The sequence below is a fragment of the Poecilia mexicana genome, unplaced genomic scaffold, assembly GCF_051168715.1.
Source record: "Poecilia mexicana isolate PSO_F unplaced genomic scaffold, ASM5116871v1 scaffold_7, whole genome shotgun sequence".
NCBI classification, from domain to species: Eukaryota; Metazoa; Chordata; class Actinopteri; order Cyprinodontiformes; family Poeciliidae; genus Poecilia; species Poecilia mexicana.
In genome coordinates, this window is record NW_028263376.1 from 28,721,926 (window position 1) to 28,740,167 (window position 18,242).

Below are 18,242 nucleotides of genomic sequence, written 5' to 3' on the forward strand. Positions count from 1 at the left end.
CACAAACAAGGAATTTGCCTTCACTTTCAAGCACTCAGCCTACAGATGTAAAGTAGAAATGTGGAAACTTTGTTGGAAATAAAATTATGTACATGTATATATATGTATTTGCAGAAAGTTTAGAATTTTGAGAAAGAAAACAGAAGGAATATTTATGTGCACAAATACTTATATTGTTTTCACAGTAGTGTGGAACACCATGTCCGCAGTGAAGTATGGTGGTGGCAGCATCATGCACGGCTACTTTTTGTCTTGGAATCTAACATTATGAAGTTCGAAATATGTGTCCGCTTTTGTCCCAAAACTGTGACAAAATAAGGTATCAGAAACCAAAACATTGAATCCATGAGCAGAAAAGTTTTGAATTTCTCCAGCTAGACATAAATTTGACAGATGAAACAATAGATGCTTCAACAATTAGTTTAAGAGTATATACACTCATATGATCAGTTAGATCTGTTTAAGTTTTATATTAAAGTGGAAATAATTTTCGAATGACTTGAAGCTTTTTTAATATCACAAAAACCTGCAATATTAGTAGGGATTTCTACATGTTGGATGCTTATGCTGATTTTAGGCTCGTCTCAAACTTTTTTTTTTTTAACTTATTTTCTTTTTTTTTTCTTTGGAAGATGCAAACTGGCATCCTGAGTTTTGAAAGCTGCAGTGACATGTAGTGGTTAAATTTGGCCAGGACACTCTGTCACTTCTCTAGACAGGTCAACACTCACCTGTCACTCTTTTGGTCCCATTATTAATTATGGATGGGAAAACTGTAAAAACATTTCAGACTGATGAGATTAAAAAAAAAAAAAAAAAAAAAAACTACCTATGCACAGATGTCATGTTGGGCAGAATGTCAAGTCTTAGTCTCTCAAAAGATACAACTCTGTATGGAAGTTTTTTTGCAACATGGAGATTCCTGAAAAATATGTTGGACTTGATTTAAAGTGGCCATTTGTTGAGCTGTAGTATTCAAGAATTAGCTTCAATTCTTTCAACTGGTTTCATAATCGTGTTTTAGGAATATCTTGATTAAATTGTATCAGCATTTCCACAGAACTTTAAAGTAAAAAAAAAATCTAATATTGTTGTAATGTAACTGTTACCTTCAGTTTTCATAAAAATGTTTTCATACATCAAACATGACTTAAAATAAATTTGACTTTGGAATTTAACACCTCAAAATTGGGCCTCTGTCTCTTTAAGAAATTCTTGCTCTTTCTGAAACTCCTTCATAAAGTCATTACAACATTTTTTTTTTTACCAGCATTTCACTGATAAGTAGTTTGTATGATAAGCTCAGCAGACACACATTTCCGCCAGGTCCTTACTGATTGTTGCTGGCTAGTCTGAAGGAGCCGAGTGAGGGAATCATGAGGGAGGGCTGCTCTGTGAAGCGAAAGCTTGACTTGGAGACTGTGGCTCTGAGGAGGAGCTTTGTGGAAAAGGCGGCGCTTGGTGAAAGCAAGCATTTAGGCACCCCTTGATGGTTGCCATGGGAGATTAACGCATGAAAGAAACAAAGCAACACTCCAATTATGTTTTTGACAAGGGAATATCATAACATGACGTAAAGCTCAAAGAAGTTCATTTTACAGTTAGGAAAATGTTTTGTGTGACATTTGTTTGTCATCATTTTAATTTTCATTCAAAATATACCATCACTAAAATTTTAGTTGTCTTTAATTGCTTCTGGCACAGAATATGGTTCCATTTGGCCGCTCCAGTGAAGAGCACACTGATTTCAGCTGGTTAATTGGTCGGACTGTCTGCCTCCAAGCTGCTCCAAAGACATGACTCTCAGAGCATGCCAACCTTAGCTTTAAAACAGTGCTATCCCTGTAAGTTGGGTTGATTTACCTCTTTTAGTTTTCAAACTTTCACAGCTTGAAACATTTCCAAACAGCCCAAGTCATTGCACTTGTAAGCGAAGGAAAAAGACAGCAGCCCTTTTCCTGCTGGTGGGGAAAGGCACAGCTGCATTACTCTGTGCTGCATACAGCTGGAGAAAACACGAGTTTCGCACTTCATGTAGCGTCTCACTGAAGTCTAAACCATATGAAAGGCGTGTTGGAAGCTCCCCTCTGTTTTAAAGCCACAACTTTATTAAAAAGCTTGTTGTGCCTTTTTGCTGGAAGGAGAAAAAAAAGTTAGCCATATGTGGTTTCTCTCATTGTTTTCTCCTCCTTTCAGTGACTGTTTGAAAGTATTCACACGTTAAAAATGACACGGTGAAGGCTACGAATTCATCATGGCTCCGTCGGAAACAAACACTTTAAGAGATGATGACTTTGTCCCCTGGGCTGTGCACCTGGAAAGAGATTTCAATTAAAGCATGTCTCTGATGGCTTATTACATAATAGGGAAAATCAAATTTCTGTTAGTTTCAAATATGAATTATTAATTACATGGTGCAAAAACAAAGCTGTTTTCATATTTAGCACAATTTACATCTGGATTGGTATAATTTTAGGCCATGAAAAATGTTTCAAATGTGTCAAAAAATGTGTCGCGCATCATTGGTACCATGATTGTCCACACAATGTACCGTCATTTGTTCAGAGGGAACTAAAAGACGAGAGGAAATGGCTTTGAATGCAAAGAAGAGTCTGTGCAGAGCTCTGCACCAGGGATATAACACCCATATCAAACCAGAGAGCTTTTCCTTCGGTTTTCCCTCCACAAACCCAGACCTGTCTCCGTGTAATTAGCAGTAATATTATTCTTGGGTCGGACATGAGTTCCACACCAAAACCCAGTCTGAAACTGAGAAGTCACAGTGTATGTGCATACTCATTTATTATAACTAGCAGAACAGCAGGTTTATGACGGAGTTTCTGTCAGTGCCGGTGAGATGGCTGCCCTGGGAGCGCTCTGCTGCTGCAAGAACCGCCAGCTCACAGAGATCCCTGGTTAAATCTGAATAATTTAACAGATGGAGAAGTAGAATAAGACACCTGGCTCCTTCCCAGTGAAAGTTATTGGTGTTCTGCTAATGGAAAGGGGCAGAACGGGTTTGAAATTTGACGAAGGCTCCAATTTTGTGCTTCACAAAAATACAGCATTAATCTGAATTCGGACGTGACACAATTGTGGGTATTTGGGATTGTGAGACAACCAAAAATGATTTCCAGTCATCAAACACAGCCATACATCAGAGTTTATCAGATGTTCCCCTGATAATTTAGCTTTGATGTCAGATATTTGTAGATTTTCATCCCATGAGAAAAATAAGAAGTTTTTCCTATTTAAAAATCTTTAGAAGATTTTTATTACTTCTAAAGGGGTTGGTCAGATTCCCCAAGAGCGTATGCAGCCACTGTTTGCTTTTTTTTTTAAACGTTGACCTGTAAGGACTGCTTCAGGGTGCATAAGACAAAAAGGTTGACCTGTTGACCCCGTGAAGCTTGAATGGATAGACAACGTGTGTCCTCAGTGAAAGCAGAGTCGGCCTTAAGGCAGGGGAGTAAGTGAAGAGTCAGTCGACCTCAAACCACCCATTTCACGTTCTTCTTCTTGCTACCGTTTAAAAACCAATCAGGTTTGAATGGAAATAAAATATCCTGCAATAAGCGTGAGCGTAATTGAAAAACCATATAAAGCAGCATTTACTGTCACTCTCCTAAAGAGAAGTAATTTGTTCTCTTTGTTTAAGAGGGTGAATGAATTTCCAATTATTTGATTCCATCGGAGTTGATGTCAGCGAAACATTTCCCAGTTGTTGTTTTCTCCGCCAATCTTGACACGGTTAGAAAAGCCTGTAAGAACTTACAGATAAGATTGAAGAGGACTCACTTATTTTCTATTACGCTTTGCAAATTCAAATAATGCCTTCTTGATTTAGTCGTGGCATGCTCTATAGGCTTCCATAATAGCCAATACAGAAGCCATTATTTAAAGTGGATATGACTTGTAAACAACAGTTAATTATATTGATCTTTTATTCCTGCAGCACTGCTTTGCTCTGAAGTCCAACTTTTGATTTGAACCCAAACATTTTGCGGAGAACAAAAACCCCCAATGGTTTTATTGTTTATACAAAAGCAATGGAATAAATTTCTATAAATTAAATGTAACTAAAACATTTTAAAAATCTATACATTTGCATTTTAATTTGATCAGACCATGAAAGGGATTTTTTTAATGGTGATTTCTCACTTTCTGTTTCCCTGAAGCGCAAATATACTTTTTAATGAAATCAAAAGATGACTGCAGGACTTTGATAAAATCAACATGTTTACGTCAGTGTAGCGAACGCAGTCAAGCATTTTTATGTATATTTTAGGAAATACTGTTTGGTTTGGTTAATACCGTTATCTGACCACTTCAGCAATTACGTCATCACTTGGTCACGTGATGCTTTCGATAAAGGGCTGTAAGTTTCGTTTCATGCTCAGTTGGTTTGCAAGCGGTAATAGGAAAGACAAAGAACTGAAATTTGGAAGAAATGGACTTCTAGCAACTCCTAACCTTCTGGTTGGAGGGGCATACGGTATGGACAATTGAATGGAATATTCTTGTGTTTGTATATGTGTAATAAGTTTCATTCGAACAATTTATATAAGAGAACATGACGGTTTAACTGATGTATATTTGCCACTGTGTACTTTATTGCAGTGTTCACGGTGGTCTTGGGCGTTTATGTGACAGAAAATTCCTTTAATAAACGTTTGGAACCATCAGTCGGAGCGTTGCATCTTCATCAACCAGTGAGAAAAGTTGGGAGCAGCTATAGTGAACACGTTAACCGTATGAAGTGAACACGTTAACCGTATGAAGAGAACACGTGCACCGTATGCAGAGAACACGTGCACCGTATGCAGTGAACACGTGCACCGTATGCAGCTCAGCTCGAAGCCAGAGAACAACGAGGGAGACCGCACGGTGAAAGCAAGCTGTGAACTTCTCGCCAGCCATGCTGAGATGGATGGGGGAGAGGGAAAAAGGACCGTTGCAGCTTGAAGACTACAACTCGCCTGCAGCTTGAAGAAAACTACCGCTCGTCTTTCAACCTTGCAATCTGCTCGGATCGTTGCGATTGCAGTGACTTGCAAAATATGGCGGCGGCTTGCAATCAGGGCAAGGATTGAGACTGCGCCGTTTCCACAAGTAATCACAAGAGCAACAGCGCGCCGTGGTCGTGAGTGGTATCACCAAGCCTTTGGCTTTCAGGTTTTAGTTGATAAGAAACAGTATCACTTGTAAATATTTGAAATTAAGTGTGAAAGGCCATTGTGTGCATATTTTGTGTGAATATTTCTGGCCTGTGTTATTAAGGAACTAGATATTCCTACTTTGGATTTCCTGTTTGGTTCTATATGTGTATGCTTGATATTTGAAATTAATACTGAGGATTACTTATAGAGCAAGTTTAGCTTAAGGTTTTGCTTAAGATTTTTATTATTAATAATTCAGAAAATGGATCAAAGTGAAGAGAGTGCTCTTGTACTTGAGGGAGTAATTCAGGCTCTTGAAGAAGAAAAAATAGACTTACAAACCAAGTTAGAAACTGAAACAGATGCAACATTAAGAGACCAAATGACAGAACGCATTGCTGAAATTGATAACAGTCTGCAAGCACATAGCGTAGAGAGTCAGGAACCAATTTCTGAATCTGAACAACTTAGGCGATCAGAAAGAGAGCGTAGACCAAGCGAAAAATGGCTTAACTATGCAAAAGAAGAGAGTGCAAAAAAGGAAAGAAAGTTTATGTTAACTTATGTCAGCTTCAAAGGTGAGGTTCAGTACATTAGGAGCCAACTCAAAAAAGAATGTGACAAAGAGAGTCTTGAAAGTATGACAGCTACTTTAGAAAGATATGAGTCACACCTAAAGCAGGAGTATGACAGCTTACGTGCATTGACCACACCAAGCCAAGACATAAGACGGCGAATGGATAGCTGCACCTCAGTAACTAAGGAAGTAGTTGCTCTGTTGAAAATACGTTGCTCAGAAATAGGCAAAGAGTTCGATGCTGCCGCAGTGAAGAAATCACTCGTTAAATTACTTCAGAGAGACGATGCCAAATCAGTATATGGGTCTACTGTATCGAGAGCTGGCGCAGGTAGCGTAGCAGGAAGTCAAATGTCAATTAAAAAAACAGAAGTAGCTGCACGTTTAGCATCCAAACGTGCTGAAATAAACAGAGAGAGTGAAATAGCTGCACAAAGAAAGGAAGTGTTTGCTCAGCAAGAGAAGTTGAAAATGCTGGAAAACCAAAGGGATCTGGAAGCTATGCAAGCTGAATATGATGTGTATGAGGAGGAGGAAATGAAAATGAACGGAGAAACAGGAGAAAAGCAAGAAATAACTCTGCCTCCAAGTCAGCTCCAAGGAGAAAGGAAAAGTATAACTCTGTCTCCAGGGCAGTTCCAAACTCAACATAACCCAGTGCCATGTGCTCAGATTGTCCATGAAACACCAGTCTCTCCTCGTTCTGAAAAACAATCAGAGCAAAAGCTGAATGATGCGACACTAGTGCAAGCCTTCAAAGAATCTCTGATGTTAACAAGACTTCCGGCACCGGAGCCATCCGTTTTTACTGGCGATCCTCTGAAATTTACTGAATGGCGTACTAGCTTTAAAGCCTTGATAGAGACTACCTGTACAAGCCCAGCACATAGACTGTTTTATCTCAGAAAATATATAAGTGGAGATGCGCTGTCTGTGCTGGAAGGAACTTTTTACCGAAGTGATAATGAAGCATATACGCAAGCCTGGGATGCACTGAACAAGCGCTATGGGCACCCATTCATAGTGCAAAGAGCCTTTAGGAGTAAACTTAGTAGCTGGCCCAAGATAGGACCAAAAGAGCCACTAAAACTAAGAGAGTTCAGTGATTTTCTTGTTTCATGCAAAAATGCAATGCCTCATATATCAGGTCTTAAAGTTCTAGACGATTGTGAGGAGAATCAAAAGCTGCTTCAGAAACTTCCTGACTGGACAACCACTCGATGGAATCGAATCGTCACCAAGGAATTGGATGACTGCAAGCCATACCCAAGTTTTGAAGCATTCTCAAACTTCTTAGCCGAGGAGGCACGCATTGCCTGCAACCCGGTTTCCTCGCTTCATGCTTTGAAGAAGACAGATGAGAAACCAGGCACAGAAGTAAAACGCATCAAAGTCAGAACCCTCGTGACAACAACAAAGGTTGCTCAAGGGAAAGATCCTCCAGCTAAGGATTCAGGTGAATCAGCAAGCTCAACAGATAATTCATCTGCTGCTCAAACAAAGAAGCAAATAAAATGCATATGCTGTCAAGAAAACCACTTCATTTACAAATGTGAAAAGTTTGCTGCTCTGACTCTTGAAGAGAAGAAAGCGTTTGTGAAAACCAACAAAATGTGCTTCGCCTGCTTGAGAGTTGGCCATGTTGCAAAAGATTGTCGGAAAAAGGCTACATGCAATGTTTGTAGAAAAGGCCATCCAACTCCGCTTCATGACGAACCGGCTCAAGTGGAGAAGTCTGAAGCCAACCAACAGAGAGACAGTAACGCTACTGCTTCGTGTAGTATGAACATGGCGAATGCTGACCGCACTTCAATGATAGTCCCAGTGTGGCTGTCTAGTACTGTCAAAAGTAGCCCAGAGATCTTAGTGTATGCTCTGTTAGATACACAAAGTAGCAATACATTTGTCACTGAAGACGTGTGTGAAAAACTAGAAGCACACACTGAGCCAATTAAGCTCAAGTTGTCAACAATGACTGACAGGTCAATAGTGAATTGTCACAGAGCCTGTGGGTTAAAGGTCAGAGGATACAGTTCCGAAGAATGCATTGAACTACCACCAGCTTACACTCGAGACGATATTCCGTTGGAGAAGACCAGCATTCCAACTCGAAAAACAGCCAAAGGATGGACACACTTGCTTAACATAGCTGATGAGATGCCAGACCTGCTAGACTGTCCTGCTGGACTGCTAATAGGCTACGATTGCGTCAGAGCTCTAAAACCGAAAGAAGTCGTATCAGGAGCGGAGCATGAGCCATATGCAGTGAAAACAGACCTCGGGTGGAGCGTGGTTGGTGCCAAAACACCTAATACTGGTGGAGGAATAAATGCAGGATTCTGCTATCGCATCTCTGTAAAGGAAATTCCACCTATTACACCCGCATGTGCGATTAAGGCTCTTGAGAGAGATTTTCAGGATACAAATCCTACAGATGGAACGATCTCCCAAGAAGATATTCAGTTCCTACAAATTCTGAAAGAGGGAATCCATCATAATGACAATGGATATCTGGAGATGCCTCTGCCTTTCAGAGAGCGCCCCCAGCTCCCTAGCAACAAGCATTTAGCCACAGTTAGGCTGAAACATCTGAAAGGGAAAATGGACAAAAATCCCAAATACAAGGAGGACTATGATCAGTTCATGGTCAATGTTTTCAAAGATGGTGATGCAGAGGAAGTCCATGCAACATCAAAGGATGGGAACACCTGGTACATACCACACCATGGAGTGTACCACCCGCGAAAGCCAGAAAAGATCAGAGTTGTCTTCGACTGCTCTGCCAAATATGAAGGCACTTCGTTGAATGACCACCTTCTCACGGGACCGGATTTAACCAACGCCTTGACTGGAGTGCTGTGTCGGTTCCGACAGTATCCAATTGCAATCAACTGCGACGTGGAGAAAATGTTCCACCGCTTTCATGTCATTCAAGAAGATCGGGATTTCATGAGGTTCCTGTGGTGGGAGAATGGGAACACAGCGAGTGAGCCCAAGGAATACCGCATGAGGGTGCACATATTTGGAGCGGCATCATCGCCAGGTTGTGCGAATTACGGCATGAAATACCTCGCCACCAAATATGAGCATGAGTACCCCATGGCAGCAAGCTTCATCCGTAGAAACTTTTATGTGGATGATGGTCTTGTCAGTTTGGATACCGTGGAAAAGGCCAAGCAACTTGTCCATGAAGCAAGAGAAGTCTGTCAGAAGGGACAGCTGCGTCTGCACAAGTTTATTTGCAATAACGAAGTGGTCTTGGAGAGCATTCCAGAGAGTGAGCGTGCTCCACAAGTCAAGGACGTGGACTTAAACTACACAGAGCTACCAGCTCAGAGAGTGCTAGGAGTTAAGTGGAACATTGAAATGGATGTCTTCTCATTCAATGTGGTCCAACAAGAAAGAACAGCCACTCGACGAGGCATCTTATCCACAGTCGCCAGCATATATGATCCGCTAGGATTTCTGGCCCCCTACATCTTGACTGGGAAAAGAATCTTGCAAGAAATGTGCAAGCGAGGTGTAGGTTGGGATGAGCTTGTCCCACCAGAGTTAAGGCCGAAGTGGGAGACATGGCTCAATGATCTGAACAATCTTCAAACCATTCAAATAACAAGGTGCTTTGTTCCCAACAATCTTGGCACGATCCAGAAGATAGAGCTGCATCACTTTTCTGATGCCAGTAACGATGGCTATGGGCAGTGCTCGTATATCAGGATCGTGGCTGAAGAACAAGTGCATTGCACTTTAGTTATGGCCAAGGCTAGGGTAGCACCCATGAAGATTGTCAGTATACCACGTCTAGAACTCACCGCTGCCACAATCTCTGCAGCCATAAGTAAAGTTCTCAGAGAAGAGCTTGACTTGAAAATCGATGCTGAGTACTTTTGGACGGATTCACAAGTGGTACTGGGGTATATCAAGAATGAGGCCCGGCGTTTTCACGTCTTTGTTGCGAACCGGATCCAGAAGATTATAGACTCTACTGACCCCAATCGATGGTTTTACATTGAAACAAGTCAAAACCCGGCAGATTATGCATCTAGAGGACTCAAGGTGGCAGATCTAATGGCATCAGATTGGCTAAAGGGACCTAAGTTCTTATGGGAACAGGAAATTGTGACTAATCCAACAACCCCAGAGCTTCTCATAGGTGACCCAGAGGTCAAAGTCCTGAAAATGGATGTTGTGCAGGAAAATGACCTTTTGATAAGGCTGGCAAGGTTTTCAGACTGGGTCACTTGCCTTAACGTCATTGCTCGCATTCAGAGGCTGGCTCATAGGGACATATCTGGGCCTGTTACAGTAGAGGAGCGAAAGAAAGCAGCTCTTGTGCTGATCAAGGCGGCACAAAAGGAAGCATTTGGAGAAGAGCTGAAGCTGCTCAGCCAATCACAAAAACTCAGGAGAACTCACAAAATGTATGAACTCGATCCGTTTCTTGAGGACAGAGTGCTCAGAGTTGGTGGCAGGTTAAGAAGGTCATCAGCGTCGCTAGAGTTCAAACATCCCGTAATACTCCCGAAAGAAGGCATCGTAACGCATCTGATACTTGATCATTGCCATAAAAGAACACAGCATCAAGGCCGAGGGCAAACACTCAACGATCTCAGAGCCAATGGCTACTGGATTATGGGTGCTAGTAAAGTTGTGGCCAAGCACATCAGGAGTTGCGTGACCTGTAGGAGGGTGCGGGGTCGAACTGAAGAACAGCGTATGGCTGACTTGCCTGTTGATCGAATAGAGCCATCTCCTCCTTTCTCATATACAGGCATCGACTGTTTTGGTCCTTTTTACACGAAGCAAGGTAGAAAAGAGTACAAGAGATATGGGCTGTTGTTAACATGCCTAAGCTCTAGAGCCATTCATATCGAGATGCTCGAGGACCTGACAACTGATGCATTTCTAAATGCATTAAGATGTTTCATTGCAATAAGAGGAACAGTCAGACAAATTAGATCTGACCAAGGTACAAATTTTGTAGGAGCAAAGAGTGAGTTGGGAAAGTGCTTGATGGAACTTGACAAGGAAAGGATTGCGACCTATCTCGCAAGAAAGGAATGTGACTTCCTTATGAATGTTCCCGAAGCCAGTCATATGGGAGGCATATGGGAGCGCCAGATTCGGACGACAAGGAGTGTGATGAGCTCTGTCCTAGCTCAGGCTAACGGAAGACTGGATGACTCCTCATTAAGAACGTTCTTCTATGAGGCCATGTCCATAGTCAACAGTCGCCCGCTGACAACAAACACCCTAACTGATCCCAAAGGTGCTGAACCCTTGACACCCAACCACTTACTTACTATGAAGTCTACAATACCCCTTCCACCTCCAGGAAAGTTTGTTCAAGAAGATCTGTATGCAAGAAAAAGATGGCGCAAAGTACAGTATCTCTCAGAACAGTTCTGGAACAGGTGGCGCCGAGAATACTTAACCAACATCAACCTTCGTCAGCAGTGGCATGCAACCAGACGAAACGTGCAAGTTGGAGATGTAGTTATCGTTAAGGATGAAAACACTCCCAGAAATGAGTGGCCACTAGCTAGAGTAGTTGAGGCACAGGAAGATGATGATGGTCTCGTGCGAAAGGTGAAAATACAAGTAGGCCAAAATAAGTTAGGACCAAAGGGTGAACGCTTAACACAACCTTCATTTCTTGAGCGTCCAGTGCAGAAATTAGTTGTGTTAGTTGAATATTATTCAAAATAGCTCAGCATTAACATGAAAATCAGTCACCTATTGTAAGATCTATTGATGGAAATTTTGGGTAAAGGTTAAATTTGAAGTTATTGAAAATTACATGTTTTATTTCTTTGAATATGGTGAAAGTAAACCTTTTGTAATTTTGGTGGCAGTGTAGCGAACGCAGTCAAGCATTTTTATGTATATTTTAGGAAATACTGTTTGGTTTGGTTAATACCGTTATCTGACCACTTCAGCAATTACGTCATCACTTGGTCACGTGATGCTTTCGATAAAGGGCTGTAAGTTTCGTTTCATGCTCAGTTGGTTTGCAAGCGGTAATAGGAAAGACAAAGAACTGAAATTTGGAAGAAATGGACTTCTAGCAACTCCTAACCTTCTGGTTGGAGGGGCATACGGTATGGACAATTGAATGGAATATTCTTGTGTTTGTATATGTGTAATAAGTTTCATTCGAACAATTTATATAAGAGAACATGACGGTTTAACTGATGTATATTTGCCACTGTGTACTTTATTGCAGTGTTCACGGTGGTCTTGGGCGTTTATGTGACAGAAAATTCCTTTAATAAACGTTTGGAACCATCAGTCGGAGCGTTGCATCTTCATCAACCAGTGAGAAAAGTTGGGAGCAGCTATAGTCAGTTTCAGTCATTCTTTGCATTTTTTATGTCCCTTTTTGCGAATAAGTTTTTAAAAATATAACTCTTTCGTTAGGATTTTTATAGGAAGCATCAGTAGTCTTTTAGAATGAAATTGTTTGTTTTACTCAAACACATCTTGACAAAAATATTAATCCACCTATTTAAACCCCTGATGCACTTTTCTACAGGTCTGTCAAATCCATCACCTTGGTGTGCAGCTATTGGTCAATGCTCAGGATGATGGGATGCTCCCTTTGCATATGTCTAGTTGTAAAACCTCCTCACTACTAGATTTCAGTATTATGATGCCACAGCTCACTGTGGCATCATAATAAAGAGGAAGACATTGGGAAAGACAGCAATAAAGCCACAAAGTGGCAAACAGTGTAAAATAATAGAGCAGGGTCAGCAGATGTTGCACAGAAGTTGCCAACTTTCTGCAGAGTCAACAGCTACAACAGAGTGAGCAACAGGAAGCGTCATGAAATTAGCTTCTGTGGAAGAAGAGCTGCATGCAAGCGTGGCTTCAACAAAGTGTTGGATGCAGTGGCGTATGGCACGTCTCCACTGAACTCTAAAGTAGCAATGACATTTTCTCTGGAGCGATAAATCAAAGCTCTTTGTCTGGCGATCCAGTAGATGAATCAGGGCTTAGCAGATGCCAGGAGATATTTAACAATTTGGAGATGGTACCTTCCTGATCCAACATGACTGGGCTGCAGGGCACAAGGCAAAGTCAATAAAGACGAACGTTTGGTGAAGAAGAACATAACAGAGCCCTGACCTCAATTGGACATTGAGGTAAAAATCATAGACCAGAAACTGTGAGCCAGAGTTTCTTATCCAACATTCGTGTTTGACCTCACAAATGTAATTCTGGATAATTTGTCAAAAATTTTCATAAACAACCTGAAACTGTTAAATGTGGTTGAAATCATGCAAAACCTAAAGGATCAAAAGGGAAATGATCAAGATGACACCCACGTTCAAAAGATTATGAGTAAGTGCTTGCAATATGGTGTAGTAAAATCAGCATAACATCGAACTTGAAAGTCTTCCAGTTTTTTTTATTGCTCCGACTGTAGACGGTCTCAGATCTACAGTCGGAGCAATAAAAAAATAACATAAAACCACTTCAACTAGCAAACGGGGTCAAGTTTGATTTCCCACCGGAAACAGGAGGAAGAAAAATGAGGTAAAATAATATATTTCAAAGCTCACTGCAGCAATTTTTTCCTCAGTAAATTAATCTGTAACTGTAATTTAAGGTGGGTTTAATTTTAGGGGTGCCAACAATGTGAAGGGTGCTTTAAGCGTTAAACTCTTCATCCATCTACTACAATTAAACAAGCCTTTCAAATGGCGTTGAGGACCATAGAAGTCCAGCAGCCTTCAGCTGAAGCATGCAGAGCTAATCAAGCTGATCAAGGAATTCATTAAAAGTATATTGTTGTCGTTTTTTTTTTAGTCTCAAGTGAAATTAATTTTAAGTATTTGTTTATTCAACAAGCAATTATGCAGAGAGCTGCTACACATCGAGTGCACAAGCTAATAGGAGAGTTTCAGCGGTTTTAGCAAACACTGTAAAATTTTGGAGTAATAGAAAACTTTACTATTTTCATTAAGACACCTGAAGTAAGGTTGTCCCTGCTAATGACAAGAAAGAAGTCTTGTCAATGAAATGCAGCTGGGAACGAGAAGCTACTGTATCTAATTACGTTTGTCCTACTTTCAATGAACCTCATTCTCCATCAGCAAACTTCTTGTGTAGCTTTGAGGATAATGATCTTTTCTTATTCCACGGGGGATTCCTCAGAGGAAGTAGTTAACGTTTTGAAATATGCAGCCTCGCTTTAGTGAGATCAGATTAATGCCAATGGTGAGGCTCAAACATGGCCACTCTGGCCATGTGCGCAACAAGATGCTGGATTTAATTTGTACTGCTTTACATAATGAGCCGACTTATAATTGCTTCATGCAATAAGGAGTTGAATGTGACCATGCATAGGTGCATGAAGGTCTAATTGGATGTCATGTTTTCCTGCTCTCCTCCTTTTTAAGTGATCCACTCTCTGCTTTGGGAGATGGGATAAAGAGAAAGGTAATTGTTTGGAGCTAATGGACACCATACAAAAACAGGTGGCCACTGAAAGCCATTAAATCACGGAGAGTTTTGTTATCTCCACTGATAATTACTCTGACAGTTTTCCAACTGTTGTCAGGTCAGCCCAAGGCTAACACCCCAGCAATGTTGCATCTGTCCTGTCTTTCGTAGATCCCTTAGTCAGAAGATTTTATGTCCAGGGTTACAAAATTACACGCGCTTGGATTCAGTCCCAAACTCTCATCTATATTCATTGAAATCCCGCCGTCGCCTAAAGGGACAGGGATTTTTTATTTTTTTTTCCAGCTACTGTGCATTTAGTTTATTTATTGCCCACTGCTCACAATCAATTACCAGGACCAAAACTCATATGTGTGTGATTTTGCATTATTATACATGGAAACAAGATTACTGTACCATGAGAGAAATGTCTCTAGTTAAAATGTTAGGTGAAATGATTGATTATCGAGCAGTTTCATGCTGCGAAGCTTCTGCCTGCATCGTGCTTTTACATGAGAATATGGCCTTATTAATTGGGACGACTAATTTTTTTTTTACCCTGGTACCTATGTACAAAACAATTTAAAAAGAGACAAAAAATGAAGGGAGGAATAAAATTTATTCAAACTGAAGCACTCCACCACGGTTCTGCTGTTGGCTCTGGCTGCGTGTCCATTTCCTTCTTAATCATTTAGTAGATGCTTTTATCCAAAGTGACTGAGAACGAAAAAATATTCAAAGTTTGTTCCAGTAAGAAACTCTGGCATGAGTACTGAGTGCTGCATTTACTGGGTAATAGTCAAACAGCTGCTGCAGCGGAAAGTGCAGCTCTATCATGTTAATTTGAACATCAGAAAGCATGTATTATTTTCCCAAATAATAAAATCTGGCGTGCCTCAACCTGAACGAATGCTCATAATAAACAACTCCTAAAATCACACTACACAGTTAAACTAATTGGAAAGTTTTTAAGATTTCCAAGCACGTTGCACTGGTGTCACAAGAAAAATTACTACAACAGACACAGAACCAATTTGGCTCATATCTACTGCAACATGAAGCAGTTACTCGCTATCTAATTTAGTTTTATTAGGCCAGAAGAAGAATCACAGTTTCAATTGGAGATTTAAAATGTCACTCTGGTATTTTGAGCACAATTAACTCTATGCCCACCAACCACCAAATTAATTTTCTCCATAAAAAGTAGCTCCATTGTTATCCTTTTTAGGCAGAACAGCTCAGGATTAAGCGGATCATGTTGCAAAAGGTATGCTCATAAAGTTTTGCTTTCATTGGTTAGGCGATGTCTGCAGAAGAAGCCTCTTTTATTCGAATCTCTTTTTTTTATGATTGTTTCCTGCCAACTGCCTTCAAAAACATTTAAAGCATTCTTTATTGTCTCTGGTTTCCATGGCTGCATGGTGCGGGGCTTGTTTTTTTGAGTGTGTACCATACTGCTTTGTATAGCGCAATCAATCTCTTTGTGTTGTTTTTGTGGAATTTTTTTTTCAGCTTTTTGCCTTGAGGCAAGAGCCAATAGATCATGGGGCTGCTCCCAAGGTTTGTTGCAGTTGAGCACTCCAACAGAGAAGTTGAATCTGGTGAGACATTTTGTCTGTACATAATAAATCACCAGCATAGCCTTGACTTTAAATAATATCTGTCTATCTATCTAAATTCCTAGCTCTAACATGATCTATTTCTTGTTCATAGTGTTGACCATTCCTCTGTCTTCTGACCGTAGTTTGAAAACACAGGGGAGAAATTTCCTCGTCTTCGGGGTTAGCTCCCTCACTTGCCCATAAGAGGGGCGAAGAACATAAAAGACGCGGTGGCACTGAGGTACTGAAAAGATAAATGTATTAGCTTCGGCTTAACAATGACGAGGCCGCACAAACTTTCCAAACTACCGCTGCTCCGGTGTTTCAGTTGCTTCAAAGCATGCGCGCTACAGCACGCAGCACCCACTTCTGTCCTCCAGTCAGAAGGGGGCGCTGTCATCAGTTTCATCAGTGAAAGCTGAGATTCACCTGAGCTTGTGCACGAGGGAGAAAATTTCAGGGAGAAATAGTGAAGAAATGCAAAATTTGTCATGACTCAAGCAATAAAACAAGGGCTATTACTTTCATAGGGAATAACTGTTCAGCATTCCCAAGTATCATTATGATGTGACATGTGATAAAACAGCAGTGGAAGCAATTGATGCATGCAAGAGTTTACAATTTATTGGACAAAATGAGAAACTGCGACCATGATGAGCTCAAATGACTAAATATTGTGAGGGTTGAACCAACAGTCCTTGAATTAGAGAAATGTACAGTATGAAAGTTTAAGTCCTAGAACAGCTGTTCTCATTTACATATTCCTACACTTTGACAAAATGAATCAGAAATTTTGTATTTGCTGCCTTTAAAAGCACATGAAGTAGATAAAGTAAAAAAAAAAGAACAACAACAAAAAAACTCAAATTGTTCAAGTTGCCTGGTGCACATAAGCTTTAATCTTATGAATCAAAGATGACACCTACGCTATTATTTCAGCTACTTACCTGTTTGGAGGTCTGAGAAAAAAAAGTTAGAAGTGTACAACAATGTTGGAGGTCTCTGCTATTCTGTAATATAACCAAGTTAATGACAATGAAAGAAACTTACGCAGCCAATATTGCAACAATGAATCTGCACTGATGACATCCCACCTCCTTACCAGCACATACACTTATAGAGTTGTTGCCTAATTTACCTTGAAGGAAAATATTGCCACTTTTTTCTGCATAAAATATCTAAAGTCTGGGGCCAGAAACTGCAGGGTACTTCCTGCTTTCATTCCTGAACACAGTTGCATCAAATGACATCCAGGTGAGTGGTGGTAACATCACGTCCCCAAACCGGGAAACACCAGTCATGAACGTTTTCTTTCATTACCTGCCTGGTATTCAGTGGAGTGGAAAATAAGCCCACATGAAGAAACAATTGCTGTGTTTTTTTTTTTTTAAACAAAATCTCCGGTAGCATAGTTGGTGTAGAATAAATTTACCTCTTGCATTGTTTTTAATTTCACCTTGCTATTTCTCTTGCTGTCACACAGTGAGCAGGAGGGAAAGCGATCAAAACCCCACCAGGCTCTGACTTACATTACATTCAGTATTTGTATTTTAACGCTTGCCTGGAGGAACAATATTCAGCATAAATACTTTCCCTGCATTTTCATTAGGTTTCGTTGGATTTCCCAAATGTTAGAAGATGTTTAAAATTGTCGGGGAATTTTTTTGTCAGAAGCTAAAGATCAACTAGAAGAATCTAAATTACAACACCTTCATTTTTACATATCTGTCTGTTTTGTATGTAGCAGACGTCTTGGGGTCCTCTCTGTCCTAACGCCGGGCTTTCATGTGCTTATTGGTCTGCACACTTGGATATGAAATCTCAAGGGCAGATGTGGTTTATGTCAACCAAGTGTTCTTGTAAAGTTGTTATTAAAAGGCACGTAGGAGGTCCTATTAATATATTTGTGTGTAAATATGGTTTCCCACATCTTTTTGCAGGCTTATATATTTCTGTGTTGGTTTCCTCTCTTGCAGGAATCTTTTGGACAGAGACACTTTCTCCAAGTCCGACCCATGTAAGTTCTCTTCTGCAACAACTATTGTTTTGCTTCAGGTGGAAAATGTTTGGCGGGATATAATTTATCGGCGCCTCCTCTGCTTTTAGATTGCATTCCTCTTTATTTTTGCTGAGCTTAAGCCTCATCCGGTTTACTCTGTTGTTTGAAAGTGTTCCTTCAATAACTGCATATCATTTGCACAGTAATGTGACAACCTTTCTGTGCTGTGAGCTAAACTACCATAATGCATGCAGGGTATAAACAGCAGCCCCGTGAATAGAAATGGCTATCTTTTGGGAAGAGAAACTGGAAAATGTCATAAAGGCAACATTTTTATTTATTTATTTATTTATTTATTTATTTATTTGCCACTGACTAGAAAATGGAGGAAACATTTTTCATAAGCCCTTTGTGTAAATAAGCTTTGGGGGGAAAAAAACAACAAAAAAAAACAA

The 18,242-nt window shown here is 40.4% G+C and overlaps 2 protein-coding genes across 3 annotated transcripts in view; both read left to right on the plus strand.

Annotated features, from left to right (window-relative positions):
- The first annotated feature begins 4,276 nt into the window (after positions 1-4,276).
- LOC106934266 (uncharacterized) lies at positions 4,277-12,027 on the plus strand. Of its 2 annotated transcripts, none has more exons than XR_015763835.1 (2): positions 4,277-11,837; positions 11,963-12,027. XR_015763835.1 is itself a non-coding variant. In XM_088007398.1 (2 exons), exon 2 carries the CDS (start codon positions 5,422-5,424, stop codon positions 11,443-11,445), a length of 6,024 nt encoding a protein of 2,007 aa, XP_087863524.1. In that variant the 5' UTR covers positions 4,277-4,495; positions 4,621-5,421; the 3' UTR covers positions 11,446-12,027. The 2 variants fall into 2 exon arrangements, 1 of the variants encoding a protein (XP_087863524.1); XM_088007398.1 differs by having other exon boundaries at positions 4,277-4,495; positions 4,621-12,027.
- Positions 12,028-15,730: 3,703 nt separating this feature from the next.
- LOC148158461 (copine-5-like) overlaps positions 15,731-18,242 on the plus strand; it is a 34,110-nt gene continuing 31,598 nt past the window's right edge. Inside the window, exons 1-2 of the mRNA XM_088007543.1 lie at positions 15,731-15,747; positions 17,729-17,805. Of these exons, the coding sequence (XP_087863669.1) occupies positions 15,731-15,747; positions 17,729-17,805 (94 nt within the window). The remainder of the gene's footprint in view (positions 15,748-17,728; positions 17,806-18,242) is intronic.

Coding starts and splice junctions, on each gene's coding strand:
- LOC106934266 (XM_088007398.1), top strand. CDS start 5,422: ATGGATCAAAGTGAAGAGAGTGCTCTTGTACTTGAGGGAGTAATTCAG.